This window comes from Scomber japonicus, chromosome 22, assembly GCF_027409825.1.
Source record: "Scomber japonicus isolate fScoJap1 chromosome 22, fScoJap1.pri, whole genome shotgun sequence".
Classification (NCBI taxonomy): domain Eukaryota; kingdom Metazoa; phylum Chordata; class Actinopteri; order Scombriformes; family Scombridae; genus Scomber; species Scomber japonicus.
In genome coordinates, this window is record NC_070599.1 from 24952839 (window position 1) to 24979401 (window position 26563).

Sequence of the window (26563 nt, forward strand, 5' to 3'; positions counted from 1 at the left end):
AGGGGTTTGTTCTGCAAGCTGTGAAGGTAAAAAAGTGTTTGAGTTGTCACCTCACTTATTTTATTTTAGGTTTTTATTTTTTATCTTTCTATTGTGTACTTGATATTTTCATTGTACTTCTATTGTGTTCTATTTATTGTGTTTATCTTGTTGTTGTTCGTAAGGGAACAAAATGTCGTCAATATAAACCTAAAAAATATCCAAAAATGTGTTTAAACTCAGTGAGTGTAATGATAACATCTGTCAGGTTAAACAATAAAGCCCTGCAATAAAACCTATAAAGAAGCGTGAACTTCTAATCATTGCCTTTTCTCCTTAGTGAGCTTGTAAATTTCTTATTTCTTCTATTATATGTTTTATGTGAACCAGAATTTCAGCATTTTCTTTAAAAATGACTCAAAACTCAAACAATGACTCAATATAAGTCGAGACTGATATTCAAGTCATTAATTTAATAAATAATTACACACCAAATGAGTCAGAAGTATGAAAAAAGAAACTAAATGATGAAGGTATTTAAGAGAATAGTTTGTGTTTGTTTAATCAAATTTGGTAAAAGTTTGATTAACAGGTGCAGCTGATATCTTGTAGTTTGTTGTAGTCTTTGTCTAGTAATTTGTCTTCTGCTTTTTCACCACTAGGTGTCGCTGTTTATCCACACAGAGAGAAAACACAGAGCTGGTTTACAGCTGAAATCACAGACAGGTGAGTAGGAGATAAAACAGTAATTCAAAAACAAATATAAACGAATATAAACATTAAAGTTTTTTTTTGATTAAACAATCCAAAAAGCAGCTGACGTGTTGTATTGTATTCAGCTATTTTTCCATATTTTTCTCTTAAAATCAGAATCAATTTACACAAAGTTGAGCTGTTTGATGAGTTGAATGTCACAAGTAAAAGAAACAAATGACTGCAGTTGAAGCTTTGCAAGGAATAAACTTCTTCATATTGTTCTTTAAATTATTTACAACATAATTAACCAGCTTCATAATACATGTTATGTTGAAATGTTCCAGTTTTTCTCAAGACTTTGAACCAGGACAGTATGATGGAAAAAGTGTCACTGGAAAAAAACCCCAACAAGAAACATTGTAGATTGATGTTATCTGTTTTGTCTAGAGGAGGAAGTAGAAGATGAAGACGAGGAGTGGGCGAGAGCAGAGAGGTGTCAGAGTCCAGGAGGAGAAAGCTCCTTCCAGGGTGAGACAGCATGAAAACCCCACCTTCAGTTTCAGGTCATTGTTTAGCTGTCCAGCTGCAACTTTACTGTTTTGGTTCATCTCAGTGCTCTCATGTTAGCAAAGTAAAGCGTAGCAAAAAGCTGTAAAAGACACCATATACTACCTACTCAAAACCAAACAGCAAATAGACACTGTTAGCTGTAGACTAGCTAGTGAACATACCATTGGGGGAATGCTGGGTCCCTGTAGGATAAAAAGCATGGTCTAGACCAGCTCTATGTGTATAGTGTTGCAACTTTTGTTGTGATCATGTGGCACTATGTGAATCAAATTGAATTGAACTGAACAAGACCTTGATGCAACTGTCCCCTACACCATTTGGAATCTCATTACCCATTTAGTACTCCTCCATTTATAGCACTTTAAAGTTACCCATTGTCTCTGGTAAATTCTGTTGCCAGCTGTCCTGTCTCTCTTTCTCTATATTTGTCTGTTATAGAAACAAACAGGAAGAAAGAGGTACATATATTGCCGCTGTCAGCATTGCGACAAAGCTGTCACTTCAGATAGAGATCTAAAACGTCACCTACTCATTCACACTGGAGAGAAGCCGCACAGATGTGACCAATGTGGGAAAACATTTACTCAAGACATTAATCTAAAAGTGCACCGGCGCATTCACACTGGAGAGAAGCCATTCAGCTGTGACCAGTGTGGGAAAACTTTCACTACAAGCAGTAATCTAAAAAAGCACCAACACATTCATACTGGAGAGAAGCCGTACAGCTGTGATCAATGTGGGAAAGCTTTCGCTCAAGACAGTAATCTAAAACGACACTGCTGCATTCACGCTGGAGAGAATCCGTACAGGTGTGATCAATGTGGGGTAATTTCCGCACATGAAAATGATCTAAAACGACACCACCGCATTCACACTGGAGAGAAGCCATTCAGCTGTGACCTATGTGGGAGAACTTTCGCTCAATACAGTCAGCTAAAAAGCCACAGACGCATTCACACTGGAGACAGGCTGTACAGCTGTGAGCACTGTGGGGAGGCTTTCACTCAAGACGTTACTCTAAAAAGACACCAACTCACTCACACCAGAGAGAAGCCGTACAGGTGTGAGCAGTGTGGGACAACTTTCACTCAAGACGGTTCTTTAAAAAGACACCAACGTATTCATACTGGAGAGAAGCCGTACAGGTGTGAGCAGTGTGGGAAAACTTTCACTCAAGACGGTTCTCTAAAAAGACACCAACGCATTCACACTGGAGAGAAGCCGTACAGGTGTAAGCTCTGTGGGAAAAGTTTTGGTCAAAACGGCGATCTTAAAGTCCACCAACGCATTCACACTGGAGAGAAGCCTTACAGCTGTGAGCACTGTGGAAGAACTTTTGCTACAAACAGTCATCTAATAATGCACAGACGCATTCACACTGGAGAGAAGCCGTACAAGTGTGAGCAATGTGGGAAAACTTTCGCCAAAGTCGGTAATCTAAAAATCCACCAACGCTTTCATACTGGAGAAAAGCCGTACAGCTGTGAGCAATGTGGGAAAACTTTCACTCGTGACAGTACTCTAACAAACCACAGAAGCATTCACACTGGAAATAAGCCTTACTGGTGTGGGCAATGTAGGAAATTTTTCGCCAATGCCAGTACTCTTAAAAACCACCAACGCATTCACACTGGAGAGAAGCCGTACAGGTGTGCGCGGTGTGGGAAAAGGTTCACTCATTCCAATTCACTAAAATACCACCAACGCAGTCACTGAACATAATACTGAACATGTTTTATAGACTGTTTAGCAGTGTCCCCCTGCCTTCTCTCCACACCTGTAATAACAGTGTTGTTCCATCCTGAGCTTCTCCACAAACTGAGAGCTACCAACTGTTATTTTAGAATCAGCATATATGCCATTAGCTGCCCACGTGACCAAATTTATTGAATGTTATTTTGAGGCAATTGAAACATCTGGGTGGGGTTGTTGCATCTGACCATTTTATTAGTGTTTTTTTTATATATACATTGTTAGTAGGTTAGCAGGTTAGCATGACGGTGCATATATATATATATATATGCACATACCTACATGCACAAAGAAAAAGGAAAATGGTTAAATGAGGCAAAAAAATTGCTATTTGATAAGGTTTTGATGAATTATTTATCCATCAAATATTCAATTTTCTTTACATTTTTGACTGTTCAGCCTCTTCATGGTTGAATCACTATATTACAGCTCGACATCTGCCTCCTCTTAGAATACACTGTTCCATATTTTGTAATTGTGATCCACATATTTAATCCATTCATTCCCCTGTTTCATTTATTCCAGTTCTTGGTTTCCAACTCTATCAATTTTTCTTTTCAGTTCTAAAGTGCTGTTTGCATTTGATTTCCAGTTGTTAAATGAAGGTTTTAACACCTATATTTTATATATTACACCTATACAGCATACTTTTATTTTTCCTGTATAGGTGTCTGTTTCTAGTGTGAGTTCAGATGATGATTTACCAAACTCATTTTGGTTGGACTTTAGTTTGAAGTACCTGTTAACTTTACAAAATGTTCATTATGGAGGTTTATAATTATTTGCCAGAGTAACAACAGAAAAAACCCTGAGTGATTGTTATTCTTTTTACCATAGCTTCTCAAACAGTCTGATTAAATGAATATTGTAAATTTTGATTGTAATTTTGGCTTGATAAATAATGATGTATATATTGACCTGAGTATTCCCTCAAATAAATGAAATGGATTCCTCATGTATTGCTTTATACTCTTTTCTCTCTCTTCAAACACATTAATGATGTTGCACTTAGTTGTTCAAACATACAGAAAAAAGTTTAATATGGCTGCAACTAAACATTCCCATCCTTGATTGTAGAACATTTGAAATTAATTGAAAAAATGTATTAAATTTGAAATGTATCAAACATAGCATTGCATTTAAAATGTGATTTTTGTTCAACATTCAGGAAGTTGATCTACTGTTGGACAGATAGACCTTCCAGCACGTAAAGTCAGAGTGAGTCAGGTGATGTAAAATAAGGAAATGATCCCTGGTGCATTATTAACATTACTACAATACTAATGCTTAAGTGTTCTTGGTAAAGACACTGAACCACAAATTGCTCTTGAAAGTTATGCCATCAGTGTTTGTGTGAGTGTGTGTGAATAAAACAACAACAACATAAACTTCAGATTAAACGTTTAAAATGCAATTCCTCTTTCAGTGGAAACCTAACTGTTGTTTTCAGACTTGAAAAATGGCGAACTCGTTCTTTAAGGAAATCCAGGCAGCTCTGTTCAGAGGCAATGTGTATTATATTGATGGAGAATGTAGGTGATATTCCTTACAGCATCCCATAGCTTTTGGCAGTCTGAAGCATTAAACGACCGTTGTGGTGGGGGAGGGGCGATGACGTCATCTCGACTGTGGCGCGGGAATCTCGCGCATCGCTAGGCAACAGCAAGGATCTCAAGTAAGTTTTAAAAAAAAAATGTTGATATTAGTTCGTTAAAATGAAATAAGTTATCTTTACACATTAAACACACGATCGGTTTATTAATATGCTCGGTTTTCAAGCGTTGTAGTTACTGAACACTGTCGCTAGGCAACCAGCGACAAAATGGATGCCGCGGCTTCTTTTGAATCAGAGCTATAGTTGAGTTTTTTTAGTTTGCGGTTTTTAAATGCGCGGAGTTAGTAGAACTAACAGAAGCAGAGGACAAAAGAGGGGGTTCTGCAAGCTGTGAAGGTAAAAAAGTGTTTGAGCTGTCACCTTTGGGCGCTGTTTTCTCTGTATGTTTGTTGTTAGCCGGTTTCACCTCATTAATGTCACATTTATTCTGCCTTTAAGGGACAGAAGCTGCAGAAATAGATGTAGAAACAACGTTTACTCGCTTTATGTGTCGAAATGTTTCTATACAGACACAAGCTGGTTTGTAAGGGAACAAAATGTCTTCAGTATAAACTAAAAGCATCCAAAAATGTGTTTAAACTCAGTGAGTGTAATGATAACATCTGTCAGGTTAAACAATAAAGCCCTGCAATAAAACCTATAAAAAAGCACGAACTTCTAATCATTGCCTTTTCTCCTCAGTGAGCCTGTAAATGTCTTATTTCTTCTATTATATGTTTTATGTGAACCAGAATTTCAGCATTTTCTTCTTTAAAAATGACTCAAAACTCAAACAATGACTCAATAAATGTCGAGACTGATATTCAAGTCATCAACTTAATAAATAAATACACACCAAATGAGTCAGAAGTAACAAAGAAACAATATAATGAAGGTATTTACGAGAATAGTTTGTGTTTGTTTAATCAAATTTGGTCAAAGTTTGATTAACAGGTGCAGCTTTGTTGTAGTCTTGTAGTAATTTGTCTTCTGCTTTTTCACCACTAGGTGTCGCTGTTTATCCACACAGAGAGAAAACACTGATCTGATCAGTTCAAAGTTATTCATCTTGGTTTACAGCTGAAATGATTGCACACTTGTAACCACACAGGTGAGTAGGAGATAAAACAGTAATTCAAAAACAAATATAAACATCTAACCCAAAGTACAAGTCATTAGTTGTAGTTCTATCCTCATTTTCAAACATTTGAGATGAAATGAGTTTCTTAAAAGAGAACAAACAAACAATCTAAACAGGGTAATTAATATTTCATAAGGCAAAGGGATGTAAAAACATTTTTATCAATATGATATTTTAGAGTATTTTTACAGTAGTTTTATGTAACATTTATCTTCAGTTCAGCATCAGTGAAATGAGAACATACAGACATTATAGTTAAAGTTTTTTTTGATTAAATAATCCAAAAAGCAGCTGACATGTACTTTGAGCTATTTTTCCATGTTGTTCTCTTAAAATCAGAATCAATTTAAATAAAGTTGAAACATTGTAGATTGATGTTTTCTGTTTTGTCTAGAGGAGGAAGTATAAGATGAAGACGAGGAGTGGGCGAGAGCTGAGAGGAGGTGTACGAGTCCAGGAAGAGGAAGCTCCTTCTTGGGTGAGATAGCATAATGAAATAATGTTGGGTTTTCCCAACATTATTTCTTCAGTTCTGTTTAACTGAATGAGAGTGTTGAAAACTGATTTAAATACATTTCTTATTGTCAAAACAGACTTAAGTTTTCACCCTCACATTGTGATTGGGGGAGAAAGGGGACTGTGGATGAGGTCAGATCTCAAACACAGCTGCAACTTTACTGTTTTGGTTCATCTCAGTGCTCTCATAGCAGCAGAGCAAAGCTGTAAAAAGCCACAGTACACTACCTACTCAAAACCAAGCAGCAAACAGACACAGTTAGCTGTAGACTAGCTGGTGAACATAGTGGAGTTTAACTGCAGAAGAGCCAGATATTACCCTCATTTGGTAGAGAGCAAAAACAGAACTAGAAGAGAGTGAATATTGGATTTACATTCATTAAAACATGCAAGTTTTTCATGCATGTTCACAACTTGTGTCTGCGGCTCCAGAGTGATTGTGATTCTCATTTACTTCTTGTGGTATCTAGACACGCAGGTAGTTTATGTTTTGTAGATATCTGAGATGACTTCCTCTACGTTTGTACAATGAAGGTGAATTGAATTCAGTTTGTGCTGCAACAGTGAGTCTATTTCCAGAAACCATATCTGGAAAGACACATTATACTCTGATTATCCTTGGTCAATTGCCACTATATGCATCAAATTGAATTGAACTGAACAAGACCTTGATGCGACTGTCCCCTACACCATGTGGAATCTCATTACCCATTTAGTACTCCTACATTTATAGCACTTTAAAGTTACCCATTATCTAAATTCTGGTAAATTCTAATGTCAGCTGTCCTGTCTCTCTTTCTCTATATTTGTCTGTGATAGAAAAAAACGGGAAGAAAGAGGCACCGCTGTCAGCACTGTAACAAAGCTTTCACTACATACCGTTATCTTAAATACCACCACCTACGCATTCACACTGGAGAAAAGCCGTACGAGTGTGAGCATTGTGACAAAGCTTTCACTATGAAGAGTTATCTTAAATGTCACCAACGCATTCACACTGGAGAAAAGCCGTACGAGTGTGAGCATTGTGACAAAGCTTTCACTATAAAGAGTTATCTTAAACGTCACCAACGCAGACACACTGGAGAAAAGCCGTATGAGTGTGAGCATTGTGACAAAGCTTTCACTACAGGCCGTTATCTTAAATACCACCTGCGCATTCACACTGGAGAAAAGCCATACGAGTGTGAGCAATGTGACAAAGCTTTCACTACAGGCCGTTATCTTAAATACCACCTGCGCATTCACACTGGAGAAAAGCCGCACGAGTGTGAGCAATGTGGGGAAGCCTTTGCTCAACAGAAAGGTCTAAAAAGACACCAACGTATTCACACTGGAGAGAAGCCGCACAGGTGTGACGAGTGTGGGAAAGCTTTCACTACGAACAGTAATCTAAAACAGCACCGACACAGTCACACTGGAAAGAAGCCATTCAGCTGTGACCAATGTGGGAATACTTTCAGAAACGACAGTAATCTAAAAGTGCACCAACGCATTCACACTGGAGAGAAGCCATTCAGCTGTGACCTATGTGGGAGAACTTTCGCTCAATACAGTCACCTAAAAAGCCACAGACGCATTCACACTGGAGAGAAGCCGTACTGGTGTGCGCACTGTGGGGAAGCTTTCACTCAAGACGTTACTCTAAAAAGACACCAACTCACTCACACCAGAGTGAAGCCGTACAGGTGTGAGCAGTGTGGGACAACTTTCACTCAAGACAGTTCTCTAAAAAGACACCAACGTATTCATACTGGAGAGAAGCCGTACAGTTGTGAGCAGTGTGGGGAAGCTTTCACTGAGGGCAGTTCCTTAAAATACCACCACGCAGTCACTGAACATAATACTGAACATGTTTTATAGACTGTTTAGCAGTGTCCCCCTGCCTTCTCTCCACGCCTGTAATAACAGTGTTGTTCCATCCTGAGTTTCTCCACAAACTGAGAGCTACCAACTGTTATTTTAGAATCAGCATATATGCCATTAGCTGCCCACGTGACCAAATTTATTGAATGTTATTTTGAAGCATATGGGTGGGGTTGTTGCATCTGACCATTTTATTAGTGTTTTTTTTAATATATACATTGTTAGTAGGTTAGCATGATGATGCATATATATATATATATATATATATATATATATATATGAAGAATACTGTCCATATACATCTGCACATACCTACACATAAAGAATGGTTAAATGAGGCAAAAAATTGCTCTTTGATAAGGTTTTGATGAATAATGTATTCGATTTTCTTTACATTTTTGACTGTTCAGCCTCTTCATGGTTGAATCACTATATTACACCTCAACATCTGCCTCCTCTTAGAATACATTGTTCCATATTTTGTAATTGTGATCCACATATTTAATCCATTGATTCCACTGTTTCATTTATTCCAGTTCTTGGTTTCCAACTCTATCAATTTCTTTTCAGTTCTAAAGTGCTGTTTGCATTTGATTTCCAGTTGTTAAATGAAGGTTGAGTAGGTTTTAACACCCATATTTTATATATTACACCTATACAACATACTTTTATTTTTCCTGTATAGGTGTTTGTTTCTAGTGTGAGTTCAGATGATGATTTACCAAACTCATTTTGGTTGGACTCATTTAGTTTGAAGTACCTGTTAACGTTACAAAATGTTCATTATGGAGATTATAATTATTAATATTTTAAAAAATAGCTTTTTGATTAGCATTTGATTAATAATGCATCCATCAAATATTACCTTTTTCTTAAATTGCTGACTCTTCAGCCTCTTCATGGCTGAATCTCTATTACAGCTTGACATCTGCCTCTTAAAATACATCGTTCAATATTGTTTAATTGTGATCCACATGTTTAATCCATTCATTCCACAGCTATATCAAATAAATCCAGTGGATTCTTTATGTATTGCTTTATATAGTTTAACTCACTGTTCAATCACTGTCCACACTTTCAGAAAGAAATGTAATATGGCTGCAACTAAACAGTATTCCCATCACTGATTGTAGTACATTGATGAAATTGATTGAGAAAATTGCATTAGATTTTAGATTATCATACATAAAAACTAATTCCCATCTGTTACGCAGCTGTCTTCATGATGAATAGGTTTTCACTGCAGCTGAGGGAGCTGAAACAATGAGGTATGCTGCAGATCAGTTGTAATAATGGAAGTAGTGGTAGTGGAGGTAGCAGTAATAAGTGGTAAACCAAAGCCCTACAATTACATAAAATAAGTTACTTGACCTAAATTGACTTTAGGTCAATTCATGAGGACTGTATATTAAATACATAAAAAATACAAATAAATGAGCTGTATTAATATAATAGTTTAATAGGCGTCCCCACTATGAAAGACTATGAGAGACACCGCACCCTCTCTCTCCACCAGAGCCGACCCAGAGTCATCAAACCCTGAGAGACGAGACAAACCTGGAGCAGTTATAATTCTGCTGCTTTATGTCAAAGAAAGTATTGGTGAGTTACTAATTACAGGTTGTTTCTCATGTCAATATGACCATATTAACTGGCAGAATCAGAAAGTTAAAGAAAAAGAAAAAAACTGTTAGCGCTTGCTGTTCTACAGTTAGCCGTTGCTAACCGTTGGTGCTAACGGCGCTAACGTTAGCAGTTGTTGGCTACCAGACCAAATTATTGGGTATTACAGGCTTGTGGCTCACTGTTAAACTGAGTAGCAGCTACTTTGAGTAGTGTATGTGAGTTATTGTTAAAGTTGTGTTAGTTATTCTACTGTAAGATAATGCACCACTTCTCCCGGAAAATTGTTGCGATTGGAAATGCTTTGGTATTCATGTTTATTTCATTTATTTGCATTGGACCAACACAAAAAAACACAGAGAAAAAAAGTCAAATCTGATATAATAGCACATAGTACACAGAAAATAGACTGGACGAGTATCAGCATCTACTCAAATAATTGTATTTCAAGCATGTAATTTGTATTTAGACTCCGCCGTGGCAAATAATAAGTGCACAAAATATAGAATACAATTGCAGTTAAAAAGGAGAAAAGTTGACTGACCTTTGTGTGTTGTGTGTGTGTGTGTACCAAGCTTACACACATATTTTGAGTGCAACTATTGGCCTATTTGTAGCTTTCAAAGTGGGACACACACTTCTTTTTGTCTCCACTTCTGAGAAATGAGACTAACCTAGTTGTCACCACAATCTACCCACACATGTAAAATTTATATGAGAATGTGAGAAAGACAAAACCACTAAAAGGCAATTTGAAATAGTCATTTGTTTCTTTTAAACCATACCTTTCCCATTTAGTTTTTACCCTTTTAGATTAGATTCCACATTTGCACAATCTTTCATGTTTTGATTAATTTCTATTTTTCATTTCCTGCAGATTTGTCTTTTTGTTGATTTGGGGTTTTCACCGGAAAGAAAGGAAATGTCAAAAGGAAGAAAAAAAAAAGTAAGACAGTTGGACTAAAACTTCACACCTCGAACACTTGCAAGGTGAAAACAACTATGTAGCCCAAACCACAAACTGGCCTCACACAACCCCTTCATTTCCTGTACACAAACAACAGCAGCATTTCACAAAAGAAAGATGTAATTTGTATTCATACCTATGCACAAATCAGCCTATATGTTTTTATATGTTCCTCCTCTCTCAACCAAACATGATTACACAAAGGTCAGTTTTACTTTCTTCATAAGCATAACAGTTTTAACATTCAGTGTCAAGTGTCAGGTTGAAACACCCTAATGAGATGGTTGTCTGTTAAAGATGAAAGGATCAGTGTGTAGGATTTAGTGGCATCTAATGGCAAGGTTGACAATTTCTCCACAACTTCCATTTCAGTGGCCGGGAAACTTGCGAAAACTTATAGGAAGGAAAAGTCAGTGTTTGCTTTGTCTGTTCTACTGTATGACAGACTCTGTGGAAGAGATCCCACTCCCAATGTATAAAGGGCTCCATCTATAATACTTCTGAATATTTGCTGTGTTGCGAATTTCATACTTATACTTTTTACTTTTAAGTTCTGCAGTTGCCCTCACAAAGGGCTTACTGTTGCATGCAGTATGCATCCAGAATCTTTAATTTCTGCCAATAGGTCACTGTAAATCTTGCACACTGGTCCTTAAAGTGGCACAATTAATATATTTGATTCAACAGCCAATCAGAAGTTTGTAAAATAAGTTAATTAAGAACATTTTGAATGACTTAAAGTTGACATTGCAGATCTTGCTTGAATGTTAAAGTCCATCTCTACTCAAAAATGTGTTTTGCTTGACATCAGACACACATTATTCATGGGTGCTAGGTATTTTTGTGTCTTGAAACATGACGAAAGGAGGTCTTGAAAAGACAGAACACAACAAAACATGATTTATATTTAGTCAGGATTCAGTGGTTAGTAGGTGTAAGATGATAAGTATGTGTATGAGGAAAGAAGCTGTATGCTGTATGTATGAAGCCCTTTTGAATGGTCACCACACTCTTAAATGGCCTTAAACTGATGAATCTGCTGCTGTCAAATATCAAATATGGCAGATAATTCAGGTCAATGCTGGTGGTTAGATTGGGTCCTCAGCATATCTTGCAGTGTTACATGATGCAGAGGTGCTTTACCAGTTTGCAGCACTACACCATTATTTCCATAATGACATCATTACTTCCTCTTCTCTCTGTTTGCAGGTGAGCTGTTGTGAGCAGAAAGAGATAAACATCATCAGTTGCTATGTTTACCATGATGTTATTATGCTGAAGTAGTAAGTATGTGGTTTTACTCAGATTGAGATGTGACCTATATGTTATGTTGCAGTGTTGGGGGTTTACCCTTCAACATCAGCCTCCAGTCTGTCTGTCATGATAGCAGAACGATTCATTTTAAAAGAACTACATTCATAGTACAAAGATGTCCTCACACTAAGAAACAACACTCAGTGTAACACTATAAGTGTTTCCCATACACATACATAGGTTCCCTTCCTTATCTTGTCTTGAAACCATAAAGCCACAGCTTCTTTTTAGATCCCTTTCTTTTCCTGGAAGTATGGGGAACTGTTGATGGTTATTGGATTTTTGAATTAGATCTGTGTGTTTGTTTTACAAGCAGCTACATACCAGCTGTTTGACATTTTGCTATTTATCTTGTTATGTGAAAGCGTAATTCTTTGTTTCCCCCAAAAGGAATGCTGCTTTGGGGCTTAATGATTTTGTGGCTGCAACCGATTATGTTTCACATTTTATTTTAAAATTCAGTTTAATCAGTTATCCTTAAATTTGGAAAGTTGTTACAGAAAGTAAACAAAAGCAAAAATCTATCTTCTAAATCTATCTGCACAGTTTTAATGTTTTTGTCTGATATGAATACAGCCTGATCTGATTAGCAGACATTCGTTATTAGAGGCAAGAATGCCTACTTAAACACCTGCCAGAGTGTTCTTACCTCTGTTCCTATCTCTGAAAATGAGTCCCAGTAAGATGGTGGACAGCAAGTAAGGTATTCCCACCACCAGGTGACACATGACTCTGGAGACAGAAACTGAACAAGAAGCTGGAGCCGGAGATGGAGATGGAGGAGAAGCTGCGAAAAGAAATAAACTCTTAATCTTGAACAATGCGATAAAGATCAGACCCAATAGGTCAAAAAGAGAAACTCCCTTAATTACTGTCCTCATACGTACAGTATATTAGCATTAGGCAACTTTATAGAAAGTAGTTATTATACCTTCAACAGCCACCCAGCTGCCAATTGTTTCTTCACCCGGAGCGATGCTGCACTTGTAGAGTCCTTCATCAGACTTGGAAACATGCTGGATAGTCATCTCTCCTGTGGAGCTGCTTCCAACGGGACGGCCATCTTTATAGAAACTAAACTTCTGGTTGGTGATGTTGTTTGAATCCTTGCAGTGCAGAATCATAGCAGCTCCCTCCAACACTGGCAGCGCAGGACTCTCCAGGACCACCGAGCGATCTTAAGAAGATTTTACAGAGGAATCATATCCAACACACTACATATTTATCATAATGTTATGGTTTAAAACTAAAATAATTTCCAAACTAATAGCAGATAAATGTGACTATTTTCTCAACGTGAGATTTCTATCAAGGTTTCACTTATTTTAAATTGAAGACTAATTTTGAAACAAAGCTTTTAAGTTTTCAAGTGTAAAAAAGGATAACCAACTGTGACAAAATCTGTTCACTGATTGGCTGCTGCCATTTGTCACCATTCAAAGGTTGATTGCAACTGTCTAAAGCAGAAGATTATGCAGGTTTATAGTGCTCTGAATTTCTCGGCTTTATTTTGCAGTATTTGCGGCATGTTTGGAAGCTGACAGATGGAAAATGCTCCTTTTTAATTGTTTGTTTTTGTCTTTAGGTTGCATAATATTCAGAACAATCAGCTAGTTTCCCAATCACCTGACCAGAGTAGCCTATTTTATAAATCACCAGCAAAGATAATTAGTCATTAAATCAAAAAATGCAATCACTGCAGTCTTTCTAGGATGATTTAACATGCGTGAGAACTGTAGACTGTCCAAAAGCCCTCGCAGTTGAGTTCCTACTCTTTTGCTCCGTCAATATCACATGATGTAATTTTCAAAGGCTGCAGCCAGTATTAGACAAGGTAATACTTTTACTTTTTTCTTAGTTGTTGCTTGTAAAAAGATGTTCCTGTTGCAATCACTGACCCAAACATGATGACGACTGAATTTAACTTACAAAATGTTTTCTTATGTTATAAAATTTAGCTACTTTACCATCAAACCCCATTTATTCTGCACTGCTTACCAGGAAAAGCAGAGACGGCAAATTAACCCATTGTAATAGATTTATTTAATTTATTATTTTATTTTAGCTGCAGAACACAATAGAGAGAAATTTCACTCAGAAACCAAACCACAGAAGCTTTCAATCATTCATTTTTTTACTTTTTAAAAATTACCACGGCAGATAGTCCTACTTACTTTGTATGTCGATAAATGAAATGATGTTTAATACAACTGCATAGAGGAAACATGTTAGATTGAGTTTAGATTCAAATTGAAGTTGGACCAACAAGATTTTTGACATGCATTTTTGTAAAGGGGACATATTATGCTTTTTATGATGTATCTGTTATGTCTATACTGTTAGGATGTTGAATAGCTATATTAATCATAGTTAAAGACCCTTAATGCTTCGTTTGAAATGTTTTTTCTACGTTGCCAATAAGCTGACATCAGCTGTTGGGCATCCCCATGAATAGCCGTCTGTTACAAAGCTGCTTAGGTTTTTGTCCACTCATATTTTGGATTGGATTTGTGCTCCATTGTACAAATGTATTAGAGAAGTTGACATCTTGAGTAAAAAAATGAGAAATAGTGAAATCCCACAGCTATAGTTTTTTCTGTGTTTTGTCGTAGCCTCCAGAGCTAGAGGAAGCTTCCTGAAGCTGCCCATTTCGGAGTGGGTTCACCAGGAGGGGAGCCATAAAGAGACAGGAGCTACAATGGCCTGTTTCAGACAGAGGCTGAGCTGAGGGAACTTTTTAAGGATTTAAACAACTGGAGCAGACTACTGGGAAAAACAGAGGTATTTATTTTGTTACTAGCATCTATAATATCTATATATATTTTCATTCAAAAAATTAACTTGACTCAACTCAATACTTTTTCAGTGTTGTGTGCAGTACCAGTGACGGTGATGTTGATGCCGTTGCTCTGCTCCCCATCTGGAGACTCGCACCAGTAAACCCCGGTGTCAGATGGGTAGATGTTCCTGATGATGCAGGTTGAGTCTGAGGAAATGAAGCCCCAGCTAGAGGAACAGGGTCTGACCCCACCCTCCAACGTTTTCCTCTTCACCTTCCATCCGGTGGAGTTAAGTTTATCCTTGCAGCTCAGAGAGACTGAATCGTACTTGGAGAACTGAGACCTGTCGGGGGTGACATGCAGGCATGCTGCTGAGAAGGAGGACAAAGGGGGAAACATTAAGGAAAGGAAGAGAAGAGAAATAACAAGTGGAGAGAAAGAAACAGACAGAAGAGACATGCATGGGCATCAGGGAGATAAAGTTGGAAAGGAGCAGGAATGTATAAAAACAAATATAAAAGCATAAAAAGCAAGGACAAGGTATGAAAGGAAAAAGAAGACATGTTAAGGAAAGGGAGGAAAAGATGGGACAAGAAGGCAAGAATGAAAAAGAATAGAGAAAGCAAAGAGGAAGGCGAGAAGGGATGAACTGTAGAGAAGTAGCACGAGATGTCAGAACAAATCAACAAAGAAGAAAGCAGAAAGATGAATGTGGAATTCAAAAAGACTATCAGCAGCTTGTTGACAGGGTCTGACAAGTTTAACTAAAACTTCATTGCACACTGGTGAGATTTATTAATATCAGAGTTAGTTTGTACTCACACAGCACCAAGCAGAACGGTGTTAACTGCATCCTGTCCCACCGCTAACTGATGGACGAACTGGCTGATCTGCGCACTTCCTCTCAGAAAAATGAAACCCCCAACACACTTTCTCTCTCTCTGTAAGGTGTCGTGTCAGCTGCTGGTGTGATATTCTTCAGAATTAAGCATCAAAACAAAAAAATCTCAAATGTAATAAGACATTTTCTTACTCTTTATTCCTTATTCCATTGAATCTTACATTAGCCTACATTATTGAACAGGCTAAACTACAGTTTATGGCCTAATTGGCTTGATAGGCAACTTCTACTCTACCATGACCTGCTCAGTTGTCCAACATGTATAGTTAGTTCCACTTGTCTCACCAATAACCACTAATTAACAAATAAGCAACACCTTTTGGATAAATATAAAACCTATACTGATTAAAGAATATTGATTAGGGCAGCTATAAAGGAAAACCTAAGCAATAAGTGGCCACAAGTGTTGCATTTCCCTTTTAACGACAACCAAAGATAAGTGTGAACATCGTGCATTGTGTCAGATTTCCCCATTTTTTGACCTTCATTCCAAATTACACCAATTGCTATAATAACATTGAAGCAGGAACTGTCAAATACAATCCCAATTTTAATAATCCAGATCTCATTTATCAATTCTAAGAGCCTTTTGTCTTTAGATTTAACTTCAGCCTCATGAAACACGATCAGAAAAGTCTTGAAAAGCTGACTAATGGTGAATGAAAACCATCACTTAAGACCTGATACAAAAGCGAAGTAAAAAGGTGTAGTGTCAGAATTAATCCACCAGGTGGTGTTCTTTATCTTTTTTGGGTCAGAGAGTTTTATTACAACAGTGAGAAAGTGCACATACAAAATGACAGCTTCAAACACAAGTTAAATAACATCCTATTTTGCAGACTATGTACAAAATTGGTAAGTATGTATATTTGTTTATGTAATTTAAATAATGACACCCTACAACCCATTAGTTTGGAATTGAACATTTTCAGCAAAACAAAAAGATTTTTCATTTCCCTATTAACGTTTTATTTATTAAAGCAACATTAATAGTGTTTTAATAAAATAAATAATGATAATGGTGATAATTATAATACTAGTGTATGTGCAGATATTAATTTAATGTTGTTCGTTTATGCTCTTGTAAAGGGAAAAATCATTTTGTGCACAGACAATGTTCATTTACATCATTCATTTAAAAACACTGGCAAGATTGTAGCACCAAAATTATTTACAAGCAGTTTGTTGCATATTTAGGACAATACCTCCAGTTATTTCAGTAAAAGAAGACTAGTCTTTGCAGCATAAATGCAGTAGAAAGCCAAAAGAAATGTCCCCTTACATGTGTTATATTGTATATGTTCTTTCAGAAATATGATTTTTGAATTGCAGGCAAATAAATTAGTTATAAATTAGCTATAAATTAATGTGAATAGTAAGCCACACTGGTTGACATGTGATATCTCTGAGGTGAAGGCAGAAACATCAGACCTATGAGAGCTGTAAACATGGGATTTTAAAAAGGTTTTTGAATGTACTTATTTGCTTCGTTTGTGTGAATTAGATGAGAAGATTGATACCAACCTTATATGTGGTAAGTGAAAGCTGGAGCCACCAACTGGTTAGCCTAGCTTAGCTTAAAGACTGGAAACATGGGGATACAGCAAACCTGTCCCTTTCAAATTGCAACAAGCTAAAGCTCATTAACTGAGGGTTTAAAACATTCTTTGAGTTTATAATGAAATATCTAATATCTATGTTTTTAAACAATTTAAAGTGCCTGCTTCTTTTCCCAGAAGAATATGACAGCGATAAGAACCAAGATTTCTCATTAACAACTATGTTTTATAGATAGTAAATGGTAATGGTTTAAGGAACTCCAACCTTCACACTTAGCTTTGGGGCCTTTTTTCTTATGACACCAACATCTCTGCTTCTTCGGTCACATGCGTCAGTAGAAAGAAGCGGTTACTGGAGGATAGTCTCCGCTGAAGCCTTGGAGCGTTTGGACGTGGTGCTCTACTAGACTCACTATTTGAATGTTCATTAGCTCCTAACATTGTCTTTGACGTGCTGGCAGAAGAGGAACTGGACAATGTGCAGTTAAAAATATCTGGGCTGCTGTTATTGCGATGCTTTCTTTGGAACGGATAGCCAGGCGTTGGATTGCTATTCTGCCTCGAGATTCCACGTTTTGCTACCTCGTTCAGGGGAAACTTGCCAGAATTTGGAGGGTTTCTGTTGGTTGAGGCCATTGGTTTTGGATTGTTGTCAACAGGTACGTTTATGGCTTCAGGGCCGAGGTCAGAGGATGGACTGAGGACTTTTGAGGCATCCAGTGAGGATTTGGAAGGACTGCAGAGAATAGTTGACTGGCTGAGCTGGCATACGACAGAACTCAACCTAGTTTTGGGCTCATTCTGTAGTTTGAGGATGATTTTGTCTTGCTCACAAAGCTTTGATTTGAGGTCAGCAACTTTCCTTCTCAGTTGCTCAGTGGTGTCGTTTACATTGTTGTCCGCTATGTCCCCCTTCTTCAGGAGCAACCGACTCTCCGAAAGGGTAATCCTACTTTCATCTGACTCCTGTCTGGACATGGGTGGTTTTTGGCTCTCCGCTGTGTGAATAAGAAAAAAAAAGTGCTCTTAGTATTCACATTAATATTTTGTCTGGTTTATTACAACTTAATATTTTCTAAGGTTTAGTCACAAGTTCTGTCAGTTGTGGTAACTTTTTATCAGTAATACGTAAAGTCGGTCAAGAAATGGTCAGTCAATCAGTTACTTTAAACAAACAGGTTGGATAAACTCATTTAGATGAGAAAACAAAGGTGAACATTAAAATTGCTGCCTAAACTGTCCGTGGTAAATATCACAGTTTACATATGACTCCGTGCTTCCTAACCTAAAAAAAAACAGAACAATCACACTGTGGTATGAGTGTTGCCTCAGGTACCAGTGAGAAGATAACATTCAGTGTGACGGATCATTGAGTTTGAAGGATTTTCAGATGACGAAATACTGCACATTGTGTCATAGACTGAGACAGGATTTTACAACTCGTAAAAAACGAGGCTGCATTCTTTTCATGCACTGACTTGTTACCAACCAGTGTAATCATCTGACTGCTTTAGTAGTAGTGACACCATTGTGCACCCAAATTGTATTAATAATCACGAAATATCCTTAACTTTTGTCACCATGAATTCTCAAATGGAATAGAAATGAAATAAATGAAGAACAATGTTTGCAGATCAGTTCCTCTTAGCCGTATTAATTTCCTCTTGACGTCAAACTAAAGACTTCCTGCTTCTCTTTTTGAGTTTGAGAATAAATGAATCACCAGCAGCTTAACATAACAGAGTAGGGAGGAGAATAAATCACAATGTTTACAAACGTGACCCACATGAGCGTGTGACTGAAAAAGCTTTCTTGCGTCACTGAATACAAAGGTCGAAGTCACGCCTGTTCAGAGTTCAGAGATAATGAGTTTATACTTCAGTCTTAAGTGTTTCCACTAGTATTTGCACACAACATCTATAGCTTGGTTAAAGTCTCCTGGTAGGAATGAATTATGTTATGTTTAGAAACCCAACAGCTGTGCTTCCTACTTTGTTTATGTGTTTCAATGACTAATGTCAGAGGAGCTGATCTGGCATTTAGTGGTTCATAAACCTCAAAAGAAAGGTCGCTCTGCTGGTCAATGTATAGCCAGGCTATATTATTTTCTAATTGAGAAGTGAGTTTCTTCGTGAAATTGTCTTACTGTTGGTCACTTACCAGATTTGCGACATCTCTCCCATATAAGAACAGCTGATCCACACAATAACATTGTCACTAAAATGGTCACTCCGACAGCGGCGCCAATGATTAGAGTGCAGGACCTCAGGCAGTCAGCTGGAAGAGCAACAAACATGATGCTGATGTAAGTAAGTTATCTGACGTTTCATAAGTTTTATGTTCAATGAAACTAATTGGTCTTTAGGGCAGAGCACAAGTATTTATCTAGCATGAACAGAAGTCATTACTCTATAAATCTAATGGAGTTGGTCAAATGCTGCAAGTGAAATTTTATGAATTACCAAGAAATTGCTCCTACAGACAGTAGTATAGAATCAGACAAAGTGTGTGACAGTCAAATATGAAAATTATTTCCTAACAAGATCAATCTCAGTATGTTCAATTTACTGAAATAAGAAAAAATAATAAAAAATACTCAAGAATCAAAACATGCACCAATGACCAAAATATTTTGCCTGAATAATGTCTTTACATTAATGACATGTTAAACTCATAAAAAAGTGTAGCATTGTTTCCTCTGTTATCTCGTCTTCAGTTTCATCGGCCCAAACACATCTATCAAGAAATATTTAATTTTTTCAAATTTAGTTATATACACCAGTAGATATCCTTCGCTCCCGACAGTGAAACTACACAAAGTAATGGCAGCTGCATGTTCTAAGTGTAAATATGAATGTGTGTGTGTTGTTGAAACTTTAGTATACCTGGTATGAGGATCTCTGTGATCCTGGTGTGGCTGGTATTTGGCTGGTGAACTCTGCAGGTGACTCTATGAGTAAAAGACATTAGATTAGAGTTTTAGTTTTTTTTTAGTTTATAAATCATACATGTTGAATTTTCTCATGGAAAAAGACTTTAGTGGGTCACTCTGAATGCACACGATTCAATTAACGTTATACTCTAGGCCTTCCCTTTTAAATAAAATCATCTGAACTAATGTGTTTAATATTCTGGTATATTTGGTACAAGCACAAGAGAACCTACATTATCAGTGATCTTATTTACGTGAACAAAATATTCCAGTTCTTACCCTTAATCAAAAAATGAGAAAAATCTTTCTAAACTGGTCACATGGGTAATGAAAACAAATATTCCCCTTTTCCACCAAAAAATTCGACATTCAAAATAAACCGTAGTTCAGAATATCCGAACAGAATACGCTGTTTATTTGTATCAAATTTGGAATATTGTCATATTTGGATTAATAGTGGAATATTAGTGTTGGATCATCACACTGTCAGGTCGGTTGTTTGACCTGAACTTCTCCATCTTTTAATGTACCAAAGCCTTATCGTTGAAAATCATTATTTTTCATCAATAGATAACAGTGGATTGAGCTAAATGTAAATGTAACATGCTCGCAATGGCAATGCAAACATGCTAATGCTAATTGTGTTTACCCATATGTATACAGTATGCATATTGGTCTGAGTTAGTTTCTGCTGAGAATGCAAACAAATATATTGTTGGAAGAGGTCTGTCTGCTCTTACAGCTAAAATAAATCACTGAATGTCCAAGCAGTTGAAATTGTGCAGTTGAAAAATGTCACAACTTTTGTCAGTGTGAAAGCAGTGTTTATCCAGAGATCAGCAGGTAGGCTTTGACCTGATGACAGCACTGGATTAAAAAAACAAACTTGTTAGATGAAAGTTTTGAGTGATGAACTGAATTTGAACCTGTTGGTAGCAGTCTGCACAGTCACTCTCCTTCTCACACTGTAACATCCGGTGTGGTTTTGATCTCTTTTTGGCTCCTCAGCACTAATGTCGTTTCCCTGATCATCCAGAAACGTTATCTCTGGTTGCGGCAGCCAGCAGTTTGCCTCACATTGAAGAGTCACTCCTCCACTTTGAGCTGAAACTACTGAGAGTTTCGGCTCAGACGACGCCCCTATAAAAACAAGAATGACATAAGGTGTAACTTTTGAATTTCATCCAAAATTGTTAGTTATTAGTCATTATTTGTAATTGTTCTGTTAAGTCTTTTTCCGCTCATTAGAGATAGAAAACAGTCATGACCAAACTTGTCACGACGAAGAAAGATCAGAGCAGTGGTTCTTGCTATATATATATAATTTATCTATACAAATAAACATTTAATTCAGGAATTGAACTGAATTGGAATAATCTTTCAGGCTTTTGCAGCACTCATAGGTTGACAGTACAACATGTCCAAAACAGGCACGTTTAGGGAAACTATGAAGCAGTGGTGATACCTTTACTGTATTTAACTAAACACGACAGGACGTACCAACAACCAGCTCCAGTGTCGTAATGTCTCGGGTGTTAGGGTTGTTCCACAGTCTCATACATTGATATTTTCCTGCATCAGACAGTTGCACATTGGAGATCCTTAATGAAATGTTTCCATTTTTCAGTTCTTTGGTGACGAAGCTTGTCCTGTACTCAAAGGCCCGATTCTTCATCTCATATGTCTCGCAGCCATCCCGATACAGGAAGATGACATTTGGATGCAGACCCTCTTTGGACCACTCGATTGTTGGAAAGTCATTGATGGCAGTGATATCGAAGCTGCAGGGCAAGATGACGTCCCCACCAGCAAAGGCAAAGATTGTCTCGGGTGCACCATATACCGAGGATTTACCTGGAAAACACAGACATAAATCATTTGGAGCCTGACAAAACGCATCCGGTACTGTGTTATTCTTGATGTTATTTCTAAAACAACTGAGACAAGGTGGATAAAATATTAGAAACACCTTCCTGTGTTGACTGTATGCAGCCCATCCCTTTTTTTCTTCTTCCTCTTCCACTTTTTTTGTGTCTCAACTTCTAGATGATATTGTTTGCTATAGTAAAAATCTAGGTCTTTATCACAATACCTTTCTCAAAGTTCAGAACACATGTCCACATATTTGAGGAGGTCATATGATCTGACATGATCACATCTGTCATAGACCTCTAGACTGTGTGTAATATTGTAACTCACCTAATGAATTTGCACTTTTCAGCATGTTTTGAACGGCTACACTCAGACAACACCTGTTCTGATCATACCTTCAATGAAACACTAATCAACACATTCTTACCAGCCATGAGTACAGGAACAGCTGATAAAGATTAAGGGGCTTATTGCAGGGCTTATATACCCTCACTTTATAGTAGATTTTCAAATGTCTCAAATCTGTAAATATTGAAAGGGCACCACTATCTCAGTCACTACATTGTGGCCAAAGATGGTGCTACAGCTAATTCTAGTCTGGTTGTTGGAAAAGTACATACAGTGGCCCAATGTCTGAAATTCTGCGCAGGAAAGAAGTCTTGCATCATAGCATAACTGTTATTTTTCATGTGACACATTGTTAATACTTGTGAGTTAATCCCGTTATTGTTATGTGAAATAAAGGAATCATCCATTTATCTTTTAAAATGTCAAGAGTAACATGCACACACCCACATATAAAAAAACATCCCCTCCTTAATCATCAAAATCCTCCTGTGGTTAAATTAGTTTAGACTCACTTCCGTTGTTCTTTCCCCACTCTGAACTGCATGTGACAGGAGTGTACAGTGTGATTATGAGTGCGTGGGCAGGCAGGCAATCTCAACTAACTGAAAAATAGTAAGCATATTTTGTGACTCAGGCCTTTCTTAAGTCAAACACCTCCATTCATAAGTGTGAGACTCCACATTGCGGTGTACCAAAACCGTAACATTAAGCTGAGATCCAGCAGTTCCTCATACTTAACTTGTCAAGCAGGTCAAAACTTCCGGTATCTACCTTAAAATTTCCAACAGTGACAGTATTATAGCTGACTTACAGTGCTCTGATGGAAAACTACTGGTATGTTGCTGTTGCTCAACATTATGGCACATGAAAGCCCTAACATTTATTTGCTAGCATGTGTCTCACTGTTGTTACACTGCAGTAAAAAGTCAATTAAACAGTTATGTTTCACCGATGTAGGCTACTACTTCTTACATTACATCAATGAATTTTAAACAGGATAAAGATTAAATTTATACTAGTATACGCTACAGCTTCTGTTAATGGTCAATCTTGTTAAAAGCTAGGCCTAAGGCTTGTCATTTGCCCCAGGACTAACTCATCTAGCTTGGAGGCTATAAAAGCTCAACATCCATCAGTGATTTTTTTAAAAGGGTGCTTAAGGACAGTTGGATACAACTCTCTTTTGGAAAAGTACCTTGTGCAACAGTATCAGAGTGGATTCTTTCACTCCTACTCCCACCAACAATGTGTAACATGAGACAAACTTCCTCTATAGCCAATTCTAACGCATATGGTGTATTTGTTGCACAAGCAATCCAGCATATTTTGGATTTTGTTGAACAGGCTTAGACCATGCTCAACAGGTTTTCAGACAGAGCTCAAGCATGCATTTGACAGAACATAGATACTCTTATTAAAATAAACATAAGACATAAGCCTGCACATCAGTCTTGTCCATTTTTTGTTACGACATATAGTACACGTGCTGAACAATTCAAATAGATCATTAATAGAAACTGGGCCATTCTTGAGTCACACCCTTTGAGTAAAGTTCACCCTGTGTGCTTTTAGACGTGCTCTCACTCTGAGGGACAAGCTCATGCATTCATATCTTCCAGCAGATAAAAAGGACTTGGTTGACCAAAACTGGCTGACAATACCAAACATTGACAATGACATACTTAGGAAGAGCATATGCTACTTGGGAAAATGTTACCTTCAACCAGTTTAAGATCTCAGTGTCACTCAAACTGCTCTACTGCTAGTACAATAAAGTATTATCAATGCATGAAACAATGATAACGAGGTAAATTAACTTTTTTTGCCACACTGTAATGTTTGGTTGTAAAACTTTTAAAACAATTAAGCCATTAACCACCAACATATAACAGCACCACGTATACAACCCAATACAACATTTAAAAAAAACAAGTGTCTCAGAGGATATTTATCAAATATAAAAGTACAAACAACAAACTACAAACTAAATCTATACTAAGGCATAAATGCATGTCATGTTAACATTGTGTACCTTATTCGCGTCATGAATACACAGTCTGTATATACACAAAGAATGAGGTTTTAATTTATCTTAAGTTATTTATCTTAAGTTATTCTGCTCTTCCTGATATAAGCTTCAGAATAACAAAAATATTCACAACATGGTATTAAATTAAATCTCAGTTCTCAATTCATATCAATACAAATTTATCTGGAACTTTTTGTTTTCCACCTTAGTTTACAATATTCAGAGCAGCAGTATAGTAGTAGAAGCAGTAGTATTGGTAAAATTACCAATCAAAAGATAGTAGGGTTAGTAGTATATTGTTAATATTCACAGTTTATTTCTGTGAACTTCAGATTCTGCAAAGAGAAAACTGTTGAATGAGTGCTGAGTGAGTGACCCATCTCACTACAATGAATGTCTTCAACAACCTCTTTGACATATAAGAAAAACACTCTTTAAAAAAGCCTACCACCAAGTGTTTTATCTGACCTTTGTGACTTTGTGCTCATAGAGGAAGCGCCTACATTTAGAAGGTACTGTATTTTGCAATAACAGGCTGATTAAAACTGGGAATGCACACAGGATTTTTTACACATTTCTATACATTTCAACCAGTTTTATTTGGCTACTAATACATTTGATTCTAATCCTCATCAATCATTCCCCTCGAGATAACTCCCGTAAAAGCAACATTAAAAAAAAAGAACGAAAAAGCCTACAAATGTCTTGCAGAGTTCACATACCTGTACAAGAAGACAGCAGAGCGGCACCCAGGACAAGATGATACATCACCTAAAAATGTGAGTTGGATTTTTCCTGCTGACAAACAAACTAACTACAAAGTAAAGTTTTCAGATAAACCTTAGTCAGTCTCTGCAACCCAGAGCAGTGCCTCAACATCTGCTTCACAGAGCGTCTGAGTGAGAGTGAACTCCATTCAAAAGTTTTAACTTTCGATTTGCCCACGAACGTCATACCAAGACGCGTTCAATGCCAACTGGGAAAATTCATATATTTGACTTCTTCCCACCTTAGTGCGCTGACCTATCTTCAGTTAAAATTGAAGATGCTCTTTTTTAAATGTTTCTGTCCATGCCACCTGAAGACTCTCTGCACATCATAGCAACTGCAAGAAATCTAGAGAGCATTCTGATCAGTATTCTTCACTGATAAATAATAATATAAATAATAATGATAAAAATGCTCAGTAAACTCAAACATTTTAATTTGGCAAAACATTTTGAATGCAGCAGTTTTACTTAAACTGTTAGTGTAAGTAAAACTGCTGCATTCAAAATGTCGGTTAAACCTGCATTAACTGATTAGGATACGTTTCGAAAAGACATTTACGGTTGGTCATTGAACCCTCTCACCATTTGTCACATTAAGAGAACTGCTTTGGCAATTTACGGCCACAAGGTGTCCCTGTAGAGTGCCTGTCAAATCAAAGAGTAAATAAGAGAGTGAGAGTTGCACTTTCCACCCAACATATCGTTGAGAGAAATCAATGAATCAAGTGAAATGAAAATGTAATTCATTACTAACAACTAAATAATTAAGCAAAAACAAAAAATACAGTTTTGGAGGTGGTTTAGTTGTTTGATGATCAGATAACAGTTGTTTAAATCCGTCTTAAGACAACAGTGAAAGGTTCCTTGCCGTAATCATTCCTCCAGTTTATACTGACCTTTAGAAGATCCCTTCATTCATGTCCTTCTTTGGCAATGTCTCTCAGTCTCTCGCTTTACAGAAATGTGTCATGCTTTCAAATGTTTATGTTATAGTGATCAGGGGGTATTCCGACAGGAGGTCCAACAAATTCTCTAACCCTGAACTCTGAGTTGACTTACTATGAGATGGGGAATTCTGAGTATCCGGTGCCAGAACAGCTGATCTGAATTAGCTCAATCAACTATACACCTTATACCACCGCATCAATGGAGGCCCGATACCTTGATTCACCATGGCAACTACTGAGAGAACAAGCTCGAGTTACGTCACGTCACTGTAACTGGAGCTCCCCCTGCAGGCCTGTGGCGAATATGAACATATATTTCACAAAAAAGTAACACAGCTGCAGACGGGGAGAGAAGCAGCATTGGAGAAAATTGCTGCCCGAGTCAATGCTTTTTAAAGTTTTAATGC

At 37.2% G+C, this 26563-nt stretch overlaps 4 protein-coding genes across 5 annotated transcripts; 2 read left to right on the plus strand and 2 right to left on the minus strand.

Annotated features, from left to right (window-relative positions):
* Positions 1 to 1137: 1137 nt before the first annotated feature.
* On the plus strand, positions 1138 to 3179 carry LOC128383597 (zinc finger protein 665-like). Its single transcript, XM_053343194.1, has 2 exons — positions 1138 to 1203; positions 1684 to 3179. The coding sequence occupies exons 1-2, from the start codon at positions 1138 to 1140 to the stop codon at positions 2959 to 2961; spliced, it is 1344 nt and encodes a 447-aa protein (XP_053199169.1). The 3' UTR covers positions 2962 to 3179.
* A 2429-nt stretch (positions 3180 to 5608) lies between these two features.
* Positions 5609 to 8346, plus strand: LOC128384101 (zinc finger protein 501-like). Its single transcript, XM_053343681.1, has 3 exons — positions 5609 to 5702; positions 6127 to 6210; positions 7068 to 8346. Exons 2-3 carry the CDS (start codon positions 6142 to 6144, stop codon positions 8109 to 8111), a joined length of 1113 nt encoding a protein of 370 aa, XP_053199656.1. The 5' UTR covers positions 5609 to 5702; positions 6127 to 6141; the 3' UTR covers positions 8112 to 8346.
* A 3470-nt stretch (positions 8347 to 11816) lies between these two features.
* On the minus strand, positions 11817 to 15861 carry LOC128384136 (cell adhesion molecule 3-like). 2 transcript variants are annotated; one of them, XM_053343725.1, is made up of 5 exons: positions 15621 to 15861; positions 14900 to 15166; positions 12950 to 13195; positions 12668 to 12805; positions 11817 to 11918 (listed from the first exon to the last, which is right to left on the minus strand). In XM_053343725.1, the coding sequence occupies exons 1-5, from the start codon at positions 15649 to 15651 to the stop codon at positions 11860 to 11862; spliced, it is 741 nt and encodes a 246-aa protein (XP_053199700.1). In that variant the 5' UTR covers positions 15652 to 15861; the 3' UTR covers positions 11817 to 11859. The 2 variants fall into 2 exon arrangements, with proteins under 2 accessions (XP_053199700.1, XP_053199699.1); XM_053343724.1 differs by having other exon boundaries at positions 14900 to 15169.
* Positions 15862 to 17552: 1691 nt separating this feature from the next.
* On the minus strand, positions 17553 to 25207 carry LOC128383598 (butyrophilin subfamily 3 member A2-like). Its single transcript, XM_053343195.1, has 6 exons — positions 25162 to 25207; positions 21691 to 22044; positions 21117 to 21330; positions 20144 to 20208; positions 19419 to 19535; positions 17553 to 18256 (listed from the first exon to the last, which is right to left on the minus strand). Exons 1-6 carry the CDS (start codon positions 25205 to 25207, stop codon positions 17553 to 17555), a joined length of 1500 nt encoding a protein of 499 aa, XP_053199170.1.
* Between the last annotated feature and the right edge of the window lie 1356 nt (positions 25208 to 26563).

Coding starts and splice junctions, on each gene's coding strand:
- LOC128383598 (XM_053343195.1), bottom strand. CDS start 25,207: ATGTATCATCTTGTCCTGGGTGCCGCTCTGCTGTCTTCTTGTACAG. Junction 20,209..21,116: donor GTGCAGACTGCTACCAACAG/GTTCAAATTCAG, acceptor TTTTACTCATAG/AGTCACCTGCAGAGTTCACC. Junction 19,536..20,143: donor CACAGAGATCCTCATACCAG/GTATACTAAAGT, acceptor TTGCTCTTCCAG/CTGACTGCCTGAGGTCCTGC.
- LOC128384101 (XM_053343681.1), top strand. CDS start 6,142: ATGAAGACGAGGAGTGGGCGAGAGCTGAGAGGAGGTGTACGAGTCCAG. Junction 6,211..7,067: donor AAGAGGAAGCTCCTTCTTGG/GTGAGATAGCAT, acceptor TGTCTGTGATAG/AAAAAAACGGGAAGAAAGAG.
- LOC128384136 (XM_053343724.1), bottom strand. CDS start 15,651: ATGCAGTTAACACCGTTCTGCTTGGTGCTGT. Junction 15,170..15,620: donor ACCGTTCTGCTTGGTGCTGT/GTGAGTACAAAC, acceptor CCTCCTTCTCAG/CAGCATGCCTGCATGTCACC. Junction 11,919..12,667: donor TTTCAGAGATAGGAACAGAG/GTAAGAACACTC, acceptor TGCTCACAACAG/CTCACCTGCAAACAGAGAGA.
- LOC128383597 (XM_053343194.1), top strand. CDS start 1,138: ATGAAGACGAGGAGTGGGCGAGAGCAGAGAGGTGTCAGAGTCCAGGAG. Junction 1,204..1,683: donor AGGAGAAAGCTCCTTCCAGG/GTGAGACAGCAT, acceptor TGTCTGTTATAG/AAACAAACAGGAAGAAAGAG.